This window comes from Moschus berezovskii, chromosome 9, assembly GCF_049115385.1.
Source record: "Moschus berezovskii isolate FMDL1 chromosome 9, NW_MosBer_1.0, whole genome shotgun sequence".
Classification (NCBI taxonomy): Eukaryota; Metazoa; Chordata; class Mammalia; order Artiodactyla; family Moschidae; genus Moschus; species Moschus berezovskii.
This window is the reverse complement of record NC_142468.1, coordinates 97,538,246-97,555,674: the sequence shown is the minus strand read 5'-3', so window position 1 is coordinate 97,555,674 and position 17,429 is coordinate 97,538,246. Positions and strand designations below refer to the sequence as shown.

The 17,429-nt window shown below is 49.2% G+C and overlaps 1 protein-coding gene across 2 annotated transcripts; it reads left to right on the top strand.

Moving 5' to 3' along the window:
* The first annotated feature begins 4,341 nt into the window (after nucleotides 1-4,341).
* ABHD4 (abhydrolase domain containing 4, N-acyl phospholipase B) lies at nucleotides 4,342-15,702 on the top strand. Of its 2 annotated transcripts, none has more exons than XM_055436445.2 (7): nucleotides 4,342-4,421; nucleotides 7,855-7,943; nucleotides 9,294-9,666; nucleotides 9,813-9,967; nucleotides 11,722-11,833; nucleotides 14,369-14,555; nucleotides 15,360-15,702. In XM_055436445.2, the coding sequence occupies exons 1-7, from the start codon at nucleotides 4,360-4,362 to the stop codon at nucleotides 15,447-15,449; spliced, it is 1,068 nt and encodes a 355-aa protein (XP_055292420.1). In that variant the 5' UTR covers nucleotides 4,342-4,359; the 3' UTR covers nucleotides 15,450-15,702. The 2 variants fall into 2 exon arrangements, with proteins under 2 accessions (XP_055292420.1, XP_055292421.1); XM_055436446.2 differs by having other exon boundaries at nucleotides 4,397-4,531.
* Nucleotides 15,703-17,429: the final 1,727 nt, after the last annotated feature.

Genomic DNA, 17,429 nt, shown 5'->3' with positions numbered 1-17,429 from the left:
GTTTTTTAAAAAAGAAAAAATAATAACCCTTTCATGAAAGCCTTCAGGGAGTTCAGGTCTTCTGAGCAGAAGCCACTTGTACTTCTGGCTGGGGGCCTACAATAACCACTATACTTTCCTTCACCAAACCCAGTGTCAACAAATTAGCTTTGCTGCACAGTGAGTGGACACAAGTTCAGTTCAGTAACAGGGACATCTTAAGAGATCTCTTAACTTTAGTTATAAAAGGCATTTTCCATATGTTCAAGTTTCCTACTCATGCCCAACCTCTACAGTAGAGCTGATTTGGCACACAAAGACAAAATACAAACACCTCTGCACTGCCTCAAAAGATGAGGTCTAATATCAATTCCAGCCAGGTCATCAGTTGAATTCAGTTAGTCACTCAGTTGTGTCTGACTTTTTGCGACCCCATGGACTGCAGGACGCCAGGCCTCCCTGTCCATCACCAACTCCCAGAGCTTGCTCAAACTCATGTCTATTGAGTCACTGTTGCCATCCAACTATCTCATCCTCTGTCATCTCCTTCTCCTCCCACCTTCAATCTTTCCCAGCATCAGGGTATTTTCAAATGAATCAGTTCTTCGCATCAGGTGGCCAAAGTATTGGCGTTTCAGCTTCAGCATCAGTCTGTCCAATGAACACCCAGGACTGATCTCCTTTAGGATGGACTGGTTGGATTTCCTTGCAGTCCAAGGGACTCTCAAGAGTCTTCTCCAACACCACAGTTCAAAAGCATCAATTCTTCGGCGCTCAGCCAGGTCTTCTTACCCTGAAAAGTTCTACATCTTACAGGTTTTCTGAAAAGTGGGAGATTCTGTTAACCTGTCTAACAGTGATGTAGCCTGGAATATCCTGTATGGTACAGCTTCCAAAAGCCCTTGACACTGTCAGTCAGAGAAAAATTGCAAAAACTAAAAGTTGAGAGTTAAGTTTTATTTGGGGACCTTACTGAGGACTATAACCCAGAAGACAGCCTCTCAGACTGCTTTGAGGAACTGCTCCCAAGAAGTAAGGGAGGAGCAGGATATACTGCAGTTTTTGCTGGGGATGGGGGATGGGGGTGGGAGTGTCAGGGGGTGGAGACATGTAGTGGAACATGGAAATCACAAAAACCAGATATCTCAAGTTAGTGATTTTAGTCCTTGATTACGTATAAGAAGAATTATTCCTTAGATATGCATCTTAACTATCTAGGACAGACAGCTTCCTGTTTATCTCCATCCTGAATTCCCTTCAGGGCACACCATTGAGGGGGGCGGTGAGGGGGTGGGAGGGGGGAGGCTGAGTGGGCAACCAGCATTTACTCTGGCTGATGACCTGATGGCAGGCAACATTCATTGTTTACCGGAACGGCAGGTAACATTCTTTGATTATTGGAATTATAGGCAATATTCCCTTTTCATAACACCTTGGTTTGTGTGTGTGTTTATAATTAATTAATTTGGCTGCATTAGGTTCCAGTTGTGTCATGCAGGATCTTTTGTTGCAGTGAAATGATTCTTAGCCACTGGACTACCAGGAAAGTCCCTGTTTCTTTACTTTTGATAATGGTGCTCTTAGCGCTTAACATAATGCTGGGCTTTGAATAGGTATGTTAATAATAATAGTTACTTTTTAGCATAAACAAATATACTAAATGTTTGAATTATCTTGGTTAATTCTTACAACAAGATAGGAGACAGAGGAAGAAAATTTAGAGATGCTATATAATTTACTCACAATCATGTAGCAGATAAGCTGAAAAGCCAAAATTGCACCCAGAATTCTGACCCTAGAAATTATCTTCTAATTTCCAATGAGTCCTACTGAACTTTAGCATCTGAAGTGCTTCCTAAAAATACAGCTGCTACTGCTACTGCTGCTAAGTCACTTCAGTTGTGTCCAACTCTGTGTGACCCCATAGATGGAAGCCCACCAGGCTCCCCCATCCCTGGGATTCTCCAGGCAACAACACTGGAGTGGGTTGCCATTTCCTTCTCCAATGTGTGAAAGTGAAAAGTGAAAGTGAAGTCGCTCAGTTGAGTCCGACCCTTAGCGACCCCACGGACTGCAGCCTACCAGGCTCCTCCATCCATGGGATTTTCTAGGCAAGAGTACTGGAGTGGTTTGCCATTGCCTTCTCTGAAAAATACAGCTATTAGCATCAAACCAAACTTAATGAATTAGAATCTCAGAGGGTAGGGTTTTAGAAACTTTTTTTTTTTGGCTGCACCTCACAGGCATGTGGGATCTTAGTTTCCCAACCAGGGTTCAAACCCTGCATTGGAAGCATGGCCTTAACCACTGGACTGACTACCAGGGAAGTCCTGGAAACCTGAATTTTTAAACAAGCCCTCCAGATGATGGTCATGCACCCTGAGGTTTGGGACCACTCTGTGGTTTGTTAGTACTGCTTTGCCCCACACCTTGCAAATTCCCAGACCCCTAAGCTCTAAAAATGCCCATTCTCTCTTTTTTTTTAATTAATTTTTATTGGAGTGTGAAAGTGAAAGTCGCTCAGTCCTGTTCCACTCTTTGCTTGATCCCGTGGACCATACAGTCCATGGAATTCTCCAGGCCAGAATACTGGAGTGGGGAGCCTTTCCGTTCTGCTTCACAATGTTGTGTTCGTTTCTGTTGTACAGCAAAGAGAAACAGCTATACGTATACATATGTCCCCTCTTTTTTGGATTTCCTTCTCACTTAGGTCACCACAGAGCACTGAGTTCCTTGGGCTATACAGTAGGTTCTCCTTAACCTATTTCATACATAGTATTGTTAGGTAGATAGAATAGGGAAAAGGAGTCCAAAATGGCAGTGGCTAAAAGACAAGTAAGGGAAAAGCCCGCGAAAATAGAACCAAGGAAGGTCAAAGGAAGGTCTGAGGACCGGAGTGAGGACTTCAGGTAGAACAGCGCTCCTGACTAAGCCCAATTTGCATAGGATCGGCCCAAGGGGAGAAAAAAAACAAAAAGAGGAGCCAAAGGGCTGGAGCTCTCTCGCCCCCCTCCACCCCCCACCACCCGTGAGCTCGGGCGCTCTTCTCTTTGAGTCTTTGGGCCGACGTGCCCTCACGCCTCGAAGATGGATTTTCCTGCTATCTTCTAAATAAATAGAGCTGTAACACTGATTTGTCTAAAAGAGCTATAACACGGTCTGTCCAAGACCCGAGAGCTGTGACACGCCGAGGGGGCTTTAATGTCCGTCACTCCGAGTCTTTCGTGTGACGAGACAAAGAACCAAGGAGCATACACTCGCCTGACAGTATCAATAGTGTATTAAATACCCATTCTCTTGAACTTCCTGCCCTTATGATAATCAGATCAGTTTAACACTATGTTACATGAAAGAAATCTCAGACTCTCCTGAGTCCAGCAGAAAGCCTAAAAAAACAAACCAAAAAAACCCACCTTGACAAACCCTACCATCAGTATTCTCCCATCCTCCACTACTTCTAGTCGGTTTTTAACCTTATCAAGAGGATGCCCACTCCAGGGACATCAGGCCTTGTTATCCAGTTCAGGTAAGTTCTGGAGCCAGCCAGCCTTAAGATTTGGCTCCTCTGCTGAGCAAACCAATCAGGACCTCTCTCCCCTCACCACCTCACCCCCCCCAACCCCGCCCCCCATTCCAGCTACTTAAAACCGACCCAGGTTTAGTCCTTCAACTTCCCTCCTGGGGGCAGGGGAGGCAGGGATCATCCAAACTGATGGAGACCTGGGGTTGAGCCACCTTGTTCCTGAGAACCAGGCTGGGGCCAAAGACATCCCCGGGGCTGAGGAATGTTCATCTTGGCAGGCGTGGCTTAAGTTTGGGGTGGCCAGATAAAATATAGGATGCTCAGTTATGTCCCAAATATTGCACAGGACAGACTTACTCTAAAAAAGTAGTTGGTGTTTATCTGAAATTCAACCTTAACTAGGCGTCCTAGTTTCATTTACAAAATCTAGCAGTCTACTTGGGCCACCAGCTCCCAGGCCCTTCGTAGGAGCGTTCCACCGCTGGTACTGTGTCCACAAACATCTTAAGCATCTGGTTAGAAGGAACGCTAAGGAGAGGACCTGGGAGGACTGGGGTCTGTAATAGGGAAGAGTGTGTGGGAGCGTGCAGGGGTAATTCTGTTACCTTTTAATTATCAGAGAATGGAGGTTTGACGGAGGAACTCGCAGTTTCAGTACTGCTTACCTCCCTCACTGTCCCCAGATGTGTGGCCGGGCTGCGGGTCCTAGCTTAGTAGGGGCTCAGAAACAGCTCACGTGTCCGGGCTGGCCCAGCGCGAGTCCTGCGACCCCGCCTCCCCGGCCGCGGCGCTGGCCACGCCCCACTTTGTTATCCGACGCTCTTCTGGGTCAGCTGGTGCTGGCGTCAGGTGGAGGGATGGGCTGGCTCAGCTCGACCCGGCAGGGCTTGTTTACTATGGCCGATGATCTGGAGCAGCAGTGAGTTAACCTTGTCTCTTTTCTCTCTCTCCCTCTCTCTCGGGCCGTGCACCCGGGACTGTCTGTGGCTGAGGAACAGTTTTAGACATCTTCCCGCCTTTCCTTTTCAGGTCGGCTTCCGGGGAGGGCTGGGGGCTGCGTTTGCTTGCTTTGCTTTTGCCCGGGAGTTGCAGCCGCAGAGCCGAGGGAACGATGGACGAAAACGCTTGCCTGCAACCCAGCGATTCTGACTTTCCACTTTAGTCTCGGCGATCATTCCTCGGCCCCCTCTAGTGCCTGCACCCTGGGATTATATTTAGTGGTGATGTCTCGGGTCCCTCAAAGCAAGCGTGTGTGGACGCGGGTGCGGGGGTAGCAGTCAGGTCTGCTGCTAGTCAGCGTTTGCTCCCGGACGCGAGTCGGAGGTGTGGGAAGAGCATCGCTTAGCCCCGCGACGCGAAGGCTTGGAAAGCGGAGAGAGGGCTCCCCTGGGCTGGGATTGGTCTGGGTTAATAGGCTTGCAAGTTCCTTTAGCTTTCGCCCGGCGAGACGCTTAGTCGCCAGCAATCCTAGTTGATAGTTTTTAATCATCATTAACAATCTCCTTAATGCTACGGTTTCAGAATTAGAGCTTTTGGATTTTGTTACCGCGATCTTAATGACATCAAGTTTGGGATGCCACCTGTAGGTGGTGTGGCAAGCAGTTCACCGTCTGATAGGAACAAGGAAAAGTTGCTTGGAGAATGACTCAGCTTCCACCCAAGCCGGGGTTATACCAGAACTAGGCCTTTCCTGAATCCCGTGTTCCCCCCATTTTGGAGCTGCTTTCAAAACTAAATAACGTTATGACAGTAGTAGCTTCCCAGGCTTGAAGGCACCGCCAAGGAGAGGTACCTTCCAAAATGATGCTTTCAAGAGGAAATTTATAATACCTACAATGACTTAGGGAAACAGAATATTAGAGTTGATATTCAGTCACTGCAGTTTCATTTTACAAATGAACAATCCAGTGTCCAAAGAAGTTAGACCCCAAGATCACAGAGGTCTAGAACAGGCTTCTTACACAGCACAGAACCTCTTCTGCCTCACCCACCATCAGGGTAAAGATCCCTTGACCCTAAAGGGATGAGACCACCCCAGTCAGGTTAAGCTCGTGGCTAAGGGGCCACTTTGCTTCTTGTCTCAGTTCCCCACCCCAGGCCTCCTCATCTCCCCAGTGGTACTGAGCAGATAGTGTGCCAGGTGCTATTTCCAGCACTTTACTGGTAGCATTTTCAGTGAAGAAGAGAGGTGGGATATCTGAGGATCTCTGCAGAGCAGCCCATGATGCTGTTCCTTGGGACAGCATCCCTCCTGAGTGCTGCTTTGGGCAGATACGAGGCCACGTGCGGTCCAGATGACATGCTCTGACTTGTCACAGTCTCTGTAGGATGGAGAGAAAGTTTATCTCCTAAGACCAGCAACATTCTGTGCTCTTGGTGCCCACACTTCAAGCCTGTAAGGAATCCCAGTGGATTATTTGAAGGGTTCTGAGTCTTCATAGAATTGACACCAACAGCTCTCATCTGGCTAAAGCCATTGATGGACCACTTTCAGCTGCAGCCTCAGTAATTCAAACCTCTTAAGATTTGAGTAACTGAGATTTGCTACTTGAAAAGCACAGAATATGGATAGTTTATGATTTGGCCAATGAAAAGAACATTTACTGAGAGTGTGTATTGTGCTAGGCATTATTCTCTGCTTTAATTTATTCGATCTTTATGACAACCCTATGAAGTAGATACTATTATTACCTCCCTTTTAAAGATGAGTAAACTCTGACAGAGAAAGGCTAAATAATGTGCTAAGGGCACATTGCTGGTGAGTAGTGATGCCAGGATTAGAACTCTGACCTCTGGCTTTAGGTCACACGTCCTTTCAGAAAGCAGGCAAGTGTAAAACTGGTTGTATATTGAGTATCTGTGTGTGGCCTTAAAAAGCTGAGGCTGGAATGTCCAGATGAAACACAAGGAGAAACCTGGATTTGACTTTTTTTGTTGTTTTTTGGCCTTGTTTCTTAGCAGTGAAAGCAAAGTCCTAACCACTGGACCACCAGGGAATTCCTGAAACCTGGATTTGAGATCCAGGTCCTGGTTCTGCTTCTTTTTCTAACTAGATGTATGGCCTCTTTGGGCATCACTTTGCTCATCTGTTAAATTAAGAGGCTGGACTAGATTTCTAAGGAACTCAGTTCAGTTCAGTTCAGTCGCTCAGTCGTGTCCGACTCTTTGCGACCCCATCAATCACAGAACTAGCCTAATCTAAAATTCTGCACTTCAAATGATGCAGCATGGTGTCCAGTGTATAGCGAGAGGGGATTAGTAGTAGTTGCCCTCACTCCTTCACAGAATGCCCCTGCTTGACTATTCTCATGTTTACAGGCCCTTCCTATAGCTTGTAGTGTCCATCCTAAAATCCACTTCATCCAGGCAGAGTTCAGGAAAAGAGAAATATGGGATGGAAGAGGAATAACAAAAGCAATTCATTGAGCATCTGTTTTATCCCAGGTACCTTATGAGATTCCTTTCATATCTGGATGCTCAAAGACAGGTTATTTATCAGGCCAACACCGTTCTGCTCATAAATGACATTACTATGACATAAATCTAGGGTTTTTAAAAAAATTACTTTAACCCTGGTACTTTCAACCTGTACCCTGCAATGACTTAAAGTCCCCTGGGTGTAAAGTAGAAAACAAGATAGGTTATCTTACCTGTTTTACTGCAAGCCATTGGTGGTGAGCTTCCTACTCATTTTATAATCTGGAAACAAGGCCAGAGGCAACATGTGTCTTATCAGGGAATCAAAGCTGAACTTGAACCCAGGTCTCCCTCCTCCTACTCCCTGCCTATCCCAACACATCATTCAAGGCTGGACTGATTGCCTGAGAGCCCCACTGGCCACTGACACAGTGCTCTGGACTCCCAGGGGCTGGGAAGCAGGCATACACCAACCCTGGTACTCTGCCAGGAGGGCAGGTGGCATGGGAATTTGTCCTACTCTAAAGGAACATACAGTCCTAGGGATGGCAAAGGAGAACTGAAACATTGTTAAAAGTTGGCTTTTTTTCCTCCCTTGTAACCTCCTTGAACATTATAATAACCAGTAACAAAGGGGAGTTGTAAAGCTCAAATGAGATAAAAAATGTGAAAGGGCTTTATAAACTGTAAAGTGCTGTACACATAGTATTCTGTGTATCTGTTGAAACAAAGGGTGTGTTGTTGCTAATAACCATTTACCAGAGAAGAGTAACAGTTTATCAGGCAGCCAGGGAATTGGTGACTGCCACAGGGGCAGGTTTCCTGAGCCTGGGAAACACCTTGCACCCTGATAACTCTTTTTTAACTTCCAGCAAGACTGGGAGTATCAGTGTTTGCAATATTGCTAGTGAATGTTCCTGTGTGTTCCTGTCCAGGCCTCAAGGCTGGCTGAGCAGCTGGCTGCCCACTTGGCGCCCCACTTCCATGTCTCAACTGAAGAATGTAGAAGCCAGGATCCTCCAGTGTAAGTAGAAGGTGGCTTGTACCACCTCCCAGGATACAGGGTCTTCCCAGAGCCTGACCCACTGAGCCCACTGATTCCTGGTTGACAATGCTTGATGTGGAAGGAAGGGATGTCCATGATTGGAGGGAAGCAGTTTGGGCAGAGGATGCACATTCTCTGATAGCGGTTCCTTAACATCTCCTGCCCTGTCCATCATGCTGGTTTCTGTCACATCCCACAACTTTATCTCAAACCCTGTACCAGCTATTAACACACAATGTGTACAAATACACCTTCACTTCTTCCTTCTCTTATTCTTTTTCCATCTCTCCCTTTCTCATCAGACAAACACTTAGATTTACCACCTTCCTAGCTATGGACCAGCAATCCTATGTTCTCTAATAATACTGTTCCTTGTATTCTACCCAATAAGCCACCCTCCCCTTCATCCAGTTACCAGAGTTGTTGGGGATTCCCACTGGCCAGCTCTTCTAGGCAATGTTCTGGGGGGTCAGGGCATCCCCCTAGGAGCACCAGCAGCCATCAACTCAAACAAGACCCTTGGGCCCCATCTTCCCATATTTCTCATATGATCTTTCCTGCCCTGCACCTATTGCCCTAGCCATGGCTACCCTCTCTCTTATGGGCCTGAGTAAGTACAGCCTCAAAACAGTCAGTTTTCAAGCCTTTGTCTGAAATTCATAGTACTTACCTCAGGTAGCTCTGTTGTGTGACTGCCTTCACGCCAGCAGAGCAAACACTGCCCACCTTCATCTTTCCCTAAGACGGACCTGGCTTGACCCTCCCAAATACCCTCAGTGAGGATACTCTCCCTCGGTCAAGCCCCAGGCATATACAGGTACAAGAGTGATGAATGCCAGAGCTCTGTGGGTCACTTCCACCCTGGAGCCAAAGGGAGCCCAAGGAATACATTGGCCCCTCTTAATGCCTACAAATAAGATATGTACAAGGATCTTTCCTGTAGCTCAAATGGTAGAGAATCTGCTTGCAATGCAGGAGACCCGGGTTCAATCCCTGCATCGGGAAGATCCTCTGGAGAAGAGTATGGCAATCCACTCCAGTATTTTTGCCTGGAGAATCCAATGACAGAGGAGCCTGGCAGGCTACAGTTTGTGAGGTGGCAAAGAGTCAGACGTGACTGAGCAATTAAGACTACTAACACTAGACATCTACAAACTGTACTTGGAGTTGAACTCTTAGGCTGTATGATCAGAGAGTTGTAAAAGGAAAGGTGAGAGAGGCCAGGAAGGGTTTGTGGATGAGAGAGAGCTGAAAAGTGGGAGTCCAAGCAAAAAGATGACACGGTCAGCACACAGTCTTATCCCTCTGCCCTGGACCCCCTCTCTCCAGGCCTGCAGAACAAGTTCCTGGCTCGATATGTGTCCCTTCCAAACCAGAACAAGATCTGGACAGTGACAGTGAGCCCTGAGCTCAGGGACCGCACCCCACTGGTGATGGTGCACGGCTTCGGGGGCGGCGTGGGCCTCTGGATCCTCAACATGGATTCACTGAGCACCCGCCGCACACTGCACACCTTCGATCTGCTAGGCTTCGGGCGAAGCTCGAGGCCAGCGTTCCCGAGGGATCCAGAGGGGGCCGAGGACGAGTTTGTGACCTCAATAGAAACATGGCGGGAGAGCATGGGAATCCCCAGTATGATCCTCCTGGGGCACAGTCTGGGAGGATTCCTGGCCACTTCCTACTCGATCAAGTACCCTGACAGGTAAGGAGGAGCCACCTGTCTCCATCACAACAGTGCCTTGCTGGGAATCTCCCATCACTCATTTCCAGCTATTCTCTTCCTGGGCAACTTAAGGGCTCTGGTACCTCAAGCCAAGAAAGCTTGTCTTCTCCCTTTTCCTCCTTTAGAGTTAAGCACCTCATCCTGGTGGATCCGTGGGGCTTTCCCCTCCGACCAACTGACCCCAGCCAGATCCGTGCACCCCCGACCTGGCTCAAGGCTGTGGCCTCTGTCCTAGGGCGTTCCAATCCACTGGCTGTTCTTCGAGTCGCTGGACCCTGGGGTGAGTAGCCTGCAGATAGAGAAACTGTCGCCTCCAACCACAGCTGTCCTGTTCTAGAAACACCCCTGTGTCTGGACTCTCACCATCCCCTTTTGTTCATGAAAAGTGGGAATAAGCCTAGCATTATTATTTAAAGCTGTTAATCTGGACCAAATGTCTTGGTCGGCAGTTTCAGAAAGTTTTTTTTCCCCCCTTCATCTGCATGGAAAAAGCTTTTCTAGTCAAGAGACAGATGGAGCAGAACTTCTACTCTGTGCCCCCAGAGAGACAGAAAGGGGTTACAAGGTGACTCTTCCTCTGCTGAGTTTTTATGCTACATGTGTGGGTTTGTGGCAGCTGTTGGTGTTTCAGCGTGGTCACTATGGATCCCATCTCTGCAGCTCACCCAGCATCTGCTGCCAGGAGAGGTCAGAACCAGAGTCTCCAGCATCACCTACAGAGGCAGGCAAGCCCCTCTACACCATGCCCTACCCCAGTCAGACACCACATCACCACTCAGTAGCTCTTAGCAAATCCTGTGAGTGAAGGGAGGAAGGAGGCGGGGCAGCCAGAGTGCATAAATTTAATAGGCGCCAGCCTTCTGACCTCACACTGCCGGCACCTTCCTGTCTGGAGAGGAGCCTTTTAATGAAGTAAATGCAGCTTCCCTTTAGGTAAAGGTGGGTGATACTCTATCTTGCACTGATGGCTTGTATATACACAGTAATGTTCAGCAGCCAGTTATTAGGGGTTAATTGCTAGTGGCTGAATAAGAGTTGTCTCTCTAGGCCCTTCAAGAGAAACAGAATGCCTCTGGGTAAAAGAGAAAAGTGAGCATTTGAGCAGAAGGTAGGAGTCTGGGGAGAAAGGAAAGAAAACAAGAGACACAGGTGCCGAAGGGTACTAAGTGGGCAGAGGACTGGTCTTCTTAGGGTACCCAGCACTGTGCACTCCAGCAGACCTCCCATAATCCTCCAGGCAGGAGCCCTGTTCTAATCACTGTCCCCATTTCTGGACTTGCCTCTGGCCAGGGCCATGCATCAGAGCTAGTATGGTAGGCGCAGGTGGCTGGCAGCCATGGAGGAGGCCAGGAGAGGTCAGAACTAGAACTAGTGCCCAGGGGATCCTGCCATGCCTCCCTCTCACCCCTCCTCTCACAGAGAGAGCAGACCAGAAGATAGCTGGAGGCCAGAAGCTGATCACTAGGCCCAGTTTTTACAGTGTGTTTCAAGTGCCCCACTGCTTGTGTATGGACTATTTAAAGAAAGGTGGAAGGAACAGATTTCTCTAAAACTGTGCCCCGAGTCTGAGATGCCAGCGTTAGGTTTATCTCATCACTTGTATTCTGTTACAGGCCTGAACCTGAGAGGGCTCTTGTTTTCATCCTCTACCTTCAGAAGATTAAAAGGCCATAAATGGTCTCAGGGAGAAAGAGAACATAGTTCAGACCCTAAAAGCAAAGCATCTCAACCATGGACTCTTGTGGGGTTTGTGATCCTTGGAGAAAAGGATCTTAGGATTTCATTGAGCTGCAAATAATCCAGTTCCTCAGTGACCTTCGACTGTCCAAATTCTTTGGCAACTAACTGACTCTTGTTTGTAGTTACCTGGAGCTTCCCAAAAGACTTAACATGCTCTGTCACTATAACCTTAAGTGTACAAAGCAAACAAACCCTTAAGAGAAATAATGTTTGGTTAAAGTTGTTAAAACATACAATGACAGGGGTCTTCCCTCCCCACTCAAAGTGGCCCCTCCACGTTCTGTTTCCTCCTAGGGCCCGGCCTGGTACAGCGATTCCGACCGGACTTCAAGCGCAAGTTTGCAGACTTCTTTGATGATGATACTATATCAGAGTATATCTACCACTGCAATGCACAGAATCCCAGGTGAGGGCAGCTCTGGGAGTCAGGTCAACGTCGATGGGTTTGGAGCTAAAACTCCAGCTGCTGGAAAACTCCAGAACTATCCCAGGATCAGTCTGTGCTGTATTTTTTTCTTCCACAGAGCTCTCATCCACTTAGGGGAACATAGGCATTAGCAGGCTTGCTTATTTCCAGAGACTTCCCCAGGGATAGGCAAAAAAGGATGGAGAAGATAATAGATGAATTAAACATACCACCTGTTTCTATAGAGGAAGACCCTTACTCTTCCCAGGAGATAAGCAGCCTGACAGGCAAAGAGTCTGGAAAACATTTGCAAAGATCTTTTTTTTTTTTTTTAACTGAAGAAGTATTATGAACATGGTAATTTTGTAAAGGAAAAGAAAGAAAAGAAAGGAAGCAAGTCTTTTCCTGTCCCAGACCTGTAATTCCCTCATTTTCTTGTTATTTTCTGTCTGAGATATCATGTGATATTGCTTCAGAGAACCTCCTTGTATATCTTCCTTGGCACACGTATGACTGTACCTCTAGGCTACATTCCTACAAATAGAATTGCTGATGGAAAGATTATACATTTTAAAATTTAATGTTTGTGCACCTTGAAATACTTACTGTTGGGATAGGAATGCCTTTTCTGTCTTTTGGAGAATTGAGGATGTCCCCAGAATCTCAACAAGCTTATGTTTGTGACAACTCAGGCAGTGGGCCCCTGGCCCGTACCCTGTGATCCGCAGTCTTGGCAGCCACCAGCCAGGGCGGAGTCAGGGAGGTAATCTTCCCTTGGGCAGTGCCATGTGAGCTGCTGATACCACGAGGCACCACCTCTGTGGAGACTTCACCCCAAGCTGCTGGGAGGCATCGCAGGCGAGCCAGGATCACTGGGAGCAGCAGCATTGCCCTGCCTCATTTCAGGCCTGTTCAGCCTGAAGCTGTGAAGCAGCTGGGACTTTGCATTCCAATAGCACTGTCTGAGCATTAACCTCAAATTCAGACTGCTTTCAGGCAGCGTGGGAACTGTCCATCCAGCATTCCTCGGAAGCTCAACTGATGGAAGGGCCCTGCTTAAACAGCGGTCTAGAAACTCAGTTCAACAGTCGAATCAGCTTTCTGCTCGTGACCCCTCTCAGCTGGGCTCGGTGCCAGTCTCATACCCTCTGAGACCTTGCCGGCCCACCCCTAGTCCTTTCCTCAAAGTGTTCCCCAGTGTCAGTCCTACTTCAGTGTAACGAGTGGCCTCCCATCTAAGCCACACAACTCACTCAGGCCCTGGAAGAAGCAGAGACAATGTTGGTGATAACCAGCCGCTTCCCGCAAACACCATCACTCAGTGTTATAAGCCCCTGAGTCTTTTTGAGTTGCAATCTTGAGTTCATGATAACTGTTACCATTCCCTCGGAAAACATATAATTCAGCGAAAGAATAATATCTGGGGGGTGGGATACCTACTTCACTAAACTTAGGGGCTTTGTGCATGTTTTCATTTTCCTCATAATGACCTCAAAAAGTGGGTATAATTTCTCTCCAGTTTGTAGATGAGAGAACTAAGGTGTATTCTGGTTCCACAACTTGCTAAGAAAGTAGAACCAGGATTTGCAGGTATGTCTCTCTGACTCCAGAGTCCATGACTGTTCCACTGTGCTGCAGTGTCTTAGGAAAGGACTCTGTTTCTGGTGACCTGTGCAGAACTCAGGCTCCCCTTCATGTCAGGGATGCTAAGGAGACTGGGGACATAACCCCTGAACAGACCGAGCCTGCTGGGTGCCAGTCTCCCCAACCTTTCCTGCTTCCCACAGAAGTGACAGAGCCATCCGGACAGCTGGCTTCCCCTCCAGCCTTGCAGACCCCTCCTGACACGGCCTCTGAAAGCTCTCCCTCAGGAAATGACCAGGGAGCAAAGTAGGTTAGATTGGCCGTCGTTGCTGCTCAGGTGGCACAGACTGCTACTCCCCCTGGGTCCTCGCAAGACTAACGTCTCATTCCCCAGTCGCCTCAGTTAACCCTCTGTGCTTCTGTAGTTCTTGCCCTTCAGAGCCCACCTCAAGGAACCCTTTGACCCTCTCCTCCAGCCCCAGCCAGCCAACTCCCTAGTCTGTGTTCTCCTCGAACTCCACTACCCTTTCATAATTCTTGGGAAATGTGAAGTTAAGTTAATCCTGTAATTCATTATGTAATGCCTGAAGGATGAGGAAAATGGGAACTCCGGAAGGGCAGGCACTTCATGTGTCTTGTTCATATGTGCCCACCCTCCGCCCAGGCTGCCACATCAACAGCTGTTAAATACATATTAACCTGCTGTGCTAGTGAACAATCCTCAGTGCCGTGGGGTTTTCACAAGTGTGTCCCTCCTCCCTCATCTGTGTTCGGACCCTCTGGAGATTCAGTCCTGTCTCATAATCTTCCTAATATTTAATGAGCCTAGTGCTGGGCTCTGAGGTAAACAAAAAGATGCCAACAATACTGCCCCAGCCTCCGAGAGACCCACAAATTGACATTTTATGCTGTGGCATTTACTCATCGCCTCTCCCCATTTTGCTTTTCCAGTGGGGAGACGGCATTCAAAGCCATGATGGAGTCCTTCGGCTGGGCCAGGCGCCCCATGTTAGAGCGAATTCACTTGATTCGAAAAGACGTGCCCATCACCATGATCTACGGGGCCAACACCTGGATAGACACCAGCACGGGAAAAAAGGTGAAGCTGCAGCGGCCGGATTCCTACGTCCGAGACTTGGTAGGTGGCCACCAGAGGAGACAGGCTGAGGTGGAAATCTTGCAACCTGCAGCACAGGATGATTGACTCAGTGTAGCTATGAGCCCAGGTAGCGAAGGGTGATGGGAGAGTCAGGGAGAAAGAGGAGTGGAAAGGTTGAGATAGGGTCATGAATTTGAAAGGGTTGGCTCTCTGTAATATAATTCAGGGTTCCTCACTGCTGTGTAGCCAGTCAAGCTAAAAGGCAGGTTCCTGTCCAGTAGTCAGGCATGGGAGGCATGCTGCCCCTCTTCCCCTGTAATCCCCATTCCAAATCAGAGCTGGGTACAGTAGAGGCTGCCAAGAAGCCTTCCCACCATTCTCCTGCCTCCACCTTCATTTGCTAAGGAGTATGCTTACTTATGGCTACCCACTCCAGTATTCTTGCCTGGAGAAGTCCATGGACAGAGGAGCCTGGTGGGCTATAGTCCATGGGATCACAAAGAGTCAGACACGACTGGAGGATTTTCACTTCGTGCTTACTCAGGCTGGTGCCTCATGGGCCCTGGGTATCGAACCTGTGGATGACATGAGCATGGTGGGACTAGTGTGGAAGAAAAGATACAGTCAGGGACCGTAGGAGAAGTAAGGATGAGACACTGGGACTCACTGGTTGCCACTGGGAAGTGCCAAGATATGGGGAGAAAGGTGGACAGTTGTCTTGGATAAAACAAGTGCTTATGGGCAGCAGGCAAGCAGGTTTACAAGAAAAAGAAATGGTGTGGCAGCTTTCCAGTGCCTAGAATAAAGAGCCCTCCTGCCCCTGGCGGGGTCCTCCCTCCACAGGAGATCGAGGGTGCCTCACACCACGTGTACGCAGACCAGCCGCATATCTTCAACGCGGTGGTGGAGGAGATCTGCGACTCAGTCGACTGAGCCACTCTTCCTGAAGGACGAGGAGAAAGCCAGAGAGTTGCTCTCACCTTCCTGTCTCCTTACTTACCCCTCTGTCCTTTCCTCACTGACTAACATGTGCCAGCCAGGCGGAGTCTCGGGCTGTCCCCAGGGCAGGACCACAGAAGAAGAAACAGCACTGTGACCCCCACTGAAGGCTGGAGGCAGAAGCCACAGAGGCCTTGAGCTCCCCACTCCAGGGAAGAGCATGAAGGGTTGCAGAGTGCCACCCCATTCTCTCCACGCTGGTGTCACCGGCTGGTGGTTGTGAAGGGGTTGCACCAAGTCACGTCCCCCCGTGCCAAGGGAGGGCAGCTGCTTCTCCCGGACAAAGGAGAGGCTCTTAGCAGCCTGCCCAGGTCTGGAGTGTGTCGGCGGGGGAAGGGGGGAGTTCCATGCAGGGCATCTTCCTCCTCCATCACCCCTGGCCCCCCAGCCCATGCCAGTTCTGTTCAGGGGCTGGTTCCCACTTAATTACCAAGAGCAGGTCCTGGAGCTCCTGTGACCTAAGAGGTCATATCCAAAGCTCTCATTAGCAGAGGAGGCAAAGGGCAGGGCAAGGCATGGCTGGTCCATGGAGAAACAGCTCAGGGCTCCCGCAGACTCTGTTTGCTAAGGTTTGAGACAGGCATCGAGGCCACAGGGCTGGTCCTGGCCGAGGATAAGCCCACCTGGCTGCACAGTGCAGCCTCTTTGTGCGGGGATTCTGTTTTCCTGCTCTGTGTCTCACCCTGGCTGCCTAAGCCGGGAACACTCAAGTGCTTCCTTCCCTGCCCCTTCTTTCTCCCACTGGGAGGCCTCTGGGCCCCCCTCTGTGCCTTGGGCCCTGAAGCCCCACCCACAGTACTGAGAACAGTGACCCCTGATGGAGAGAAGGGAAGGCCCTTCAACCCCAAGCTATGTCTGGATCCCCATCCCCTCTAGTATCTGCAGGGTTTTTTTGCCTGCTCATGTGAACCTCTGCCCAGGATCCAGTGGGGAGCCTCCAGCCAGCAGTTCCCTGTCCTCATCAGCCACAGGATGGTTCTCACTGCCTGGCGCTCCATCCCTGCTGCCTGTCCTTCTGGTCTCCAGCTCATCTGTCCCCAGCCTACCTGTCACTCTCTCCCGGGGGCTGGTTCTGGGCAGTAGGCAGGGCCTGGCCCCAGAACTAGGGTAGCTCCTCCCTACTTCTTCACTTTCGTAAAGCCAGCCCTTTCACCAGAATAGTATTAACTCCTGGTGCTTTGTACTGCTGGTCCAGCTGCCTTGGGCTCCTTTTCTATATTAATAAAGAAATGAATCAAAACTGCTCATGGTGATGATGTTTAATATGGCTCTGACAAGAGTGCTGGGGGTGGTGCTGAATTCACAGCCTCTCCTGTGATGTCTGAGTCAGAGGGGGGGCCCTGAGAGGTACCCATGCACAAGCCCCCCCGCTACCCGCCACCCGTTTAGTGCATCATCCGCCCTCTGGACCCTGCCCAGTCTCCAGGTCAGCACAGGTCATCTCAGCCAACCACTTGAGAGGATAGACGAGGGGTGGGTGGGCCAAGCCCCAACTCACAAGAGAATTAGGCTGAACTGAGTGCTCCCTACTTGCCCATTAAATAGCCGTCATCAGAAGTTCACCTTGGCCTCTACCTGGATAGCTTCCTATGCCCTTTTCTGCTTGCCCTCAGTGTTAGCCACTCAGTGGTGTCCAGCTCTTTGCAACCTCATAGACTGCAGCCTGCCAGGCTCCTCTATTGTGGGATTCTCCAGGCAAGAATACTGGAGTGGGTTGCGATTCCCTTCTCCGGGGGATCTTCCAGACCCAGGGATAGAACCCGGGTCTCCTGCATTACAGGCAGATCCTTTACCATCTGAGCCACCAGGGAAACCACTCATCCTCAACCTCAGTTCAGATATTCCTTATGCATTATGCAGGGAAGCCTTCCACTGACCCCTCCCCAGACGAGACCTGCATCCCTTCTGTGTCTC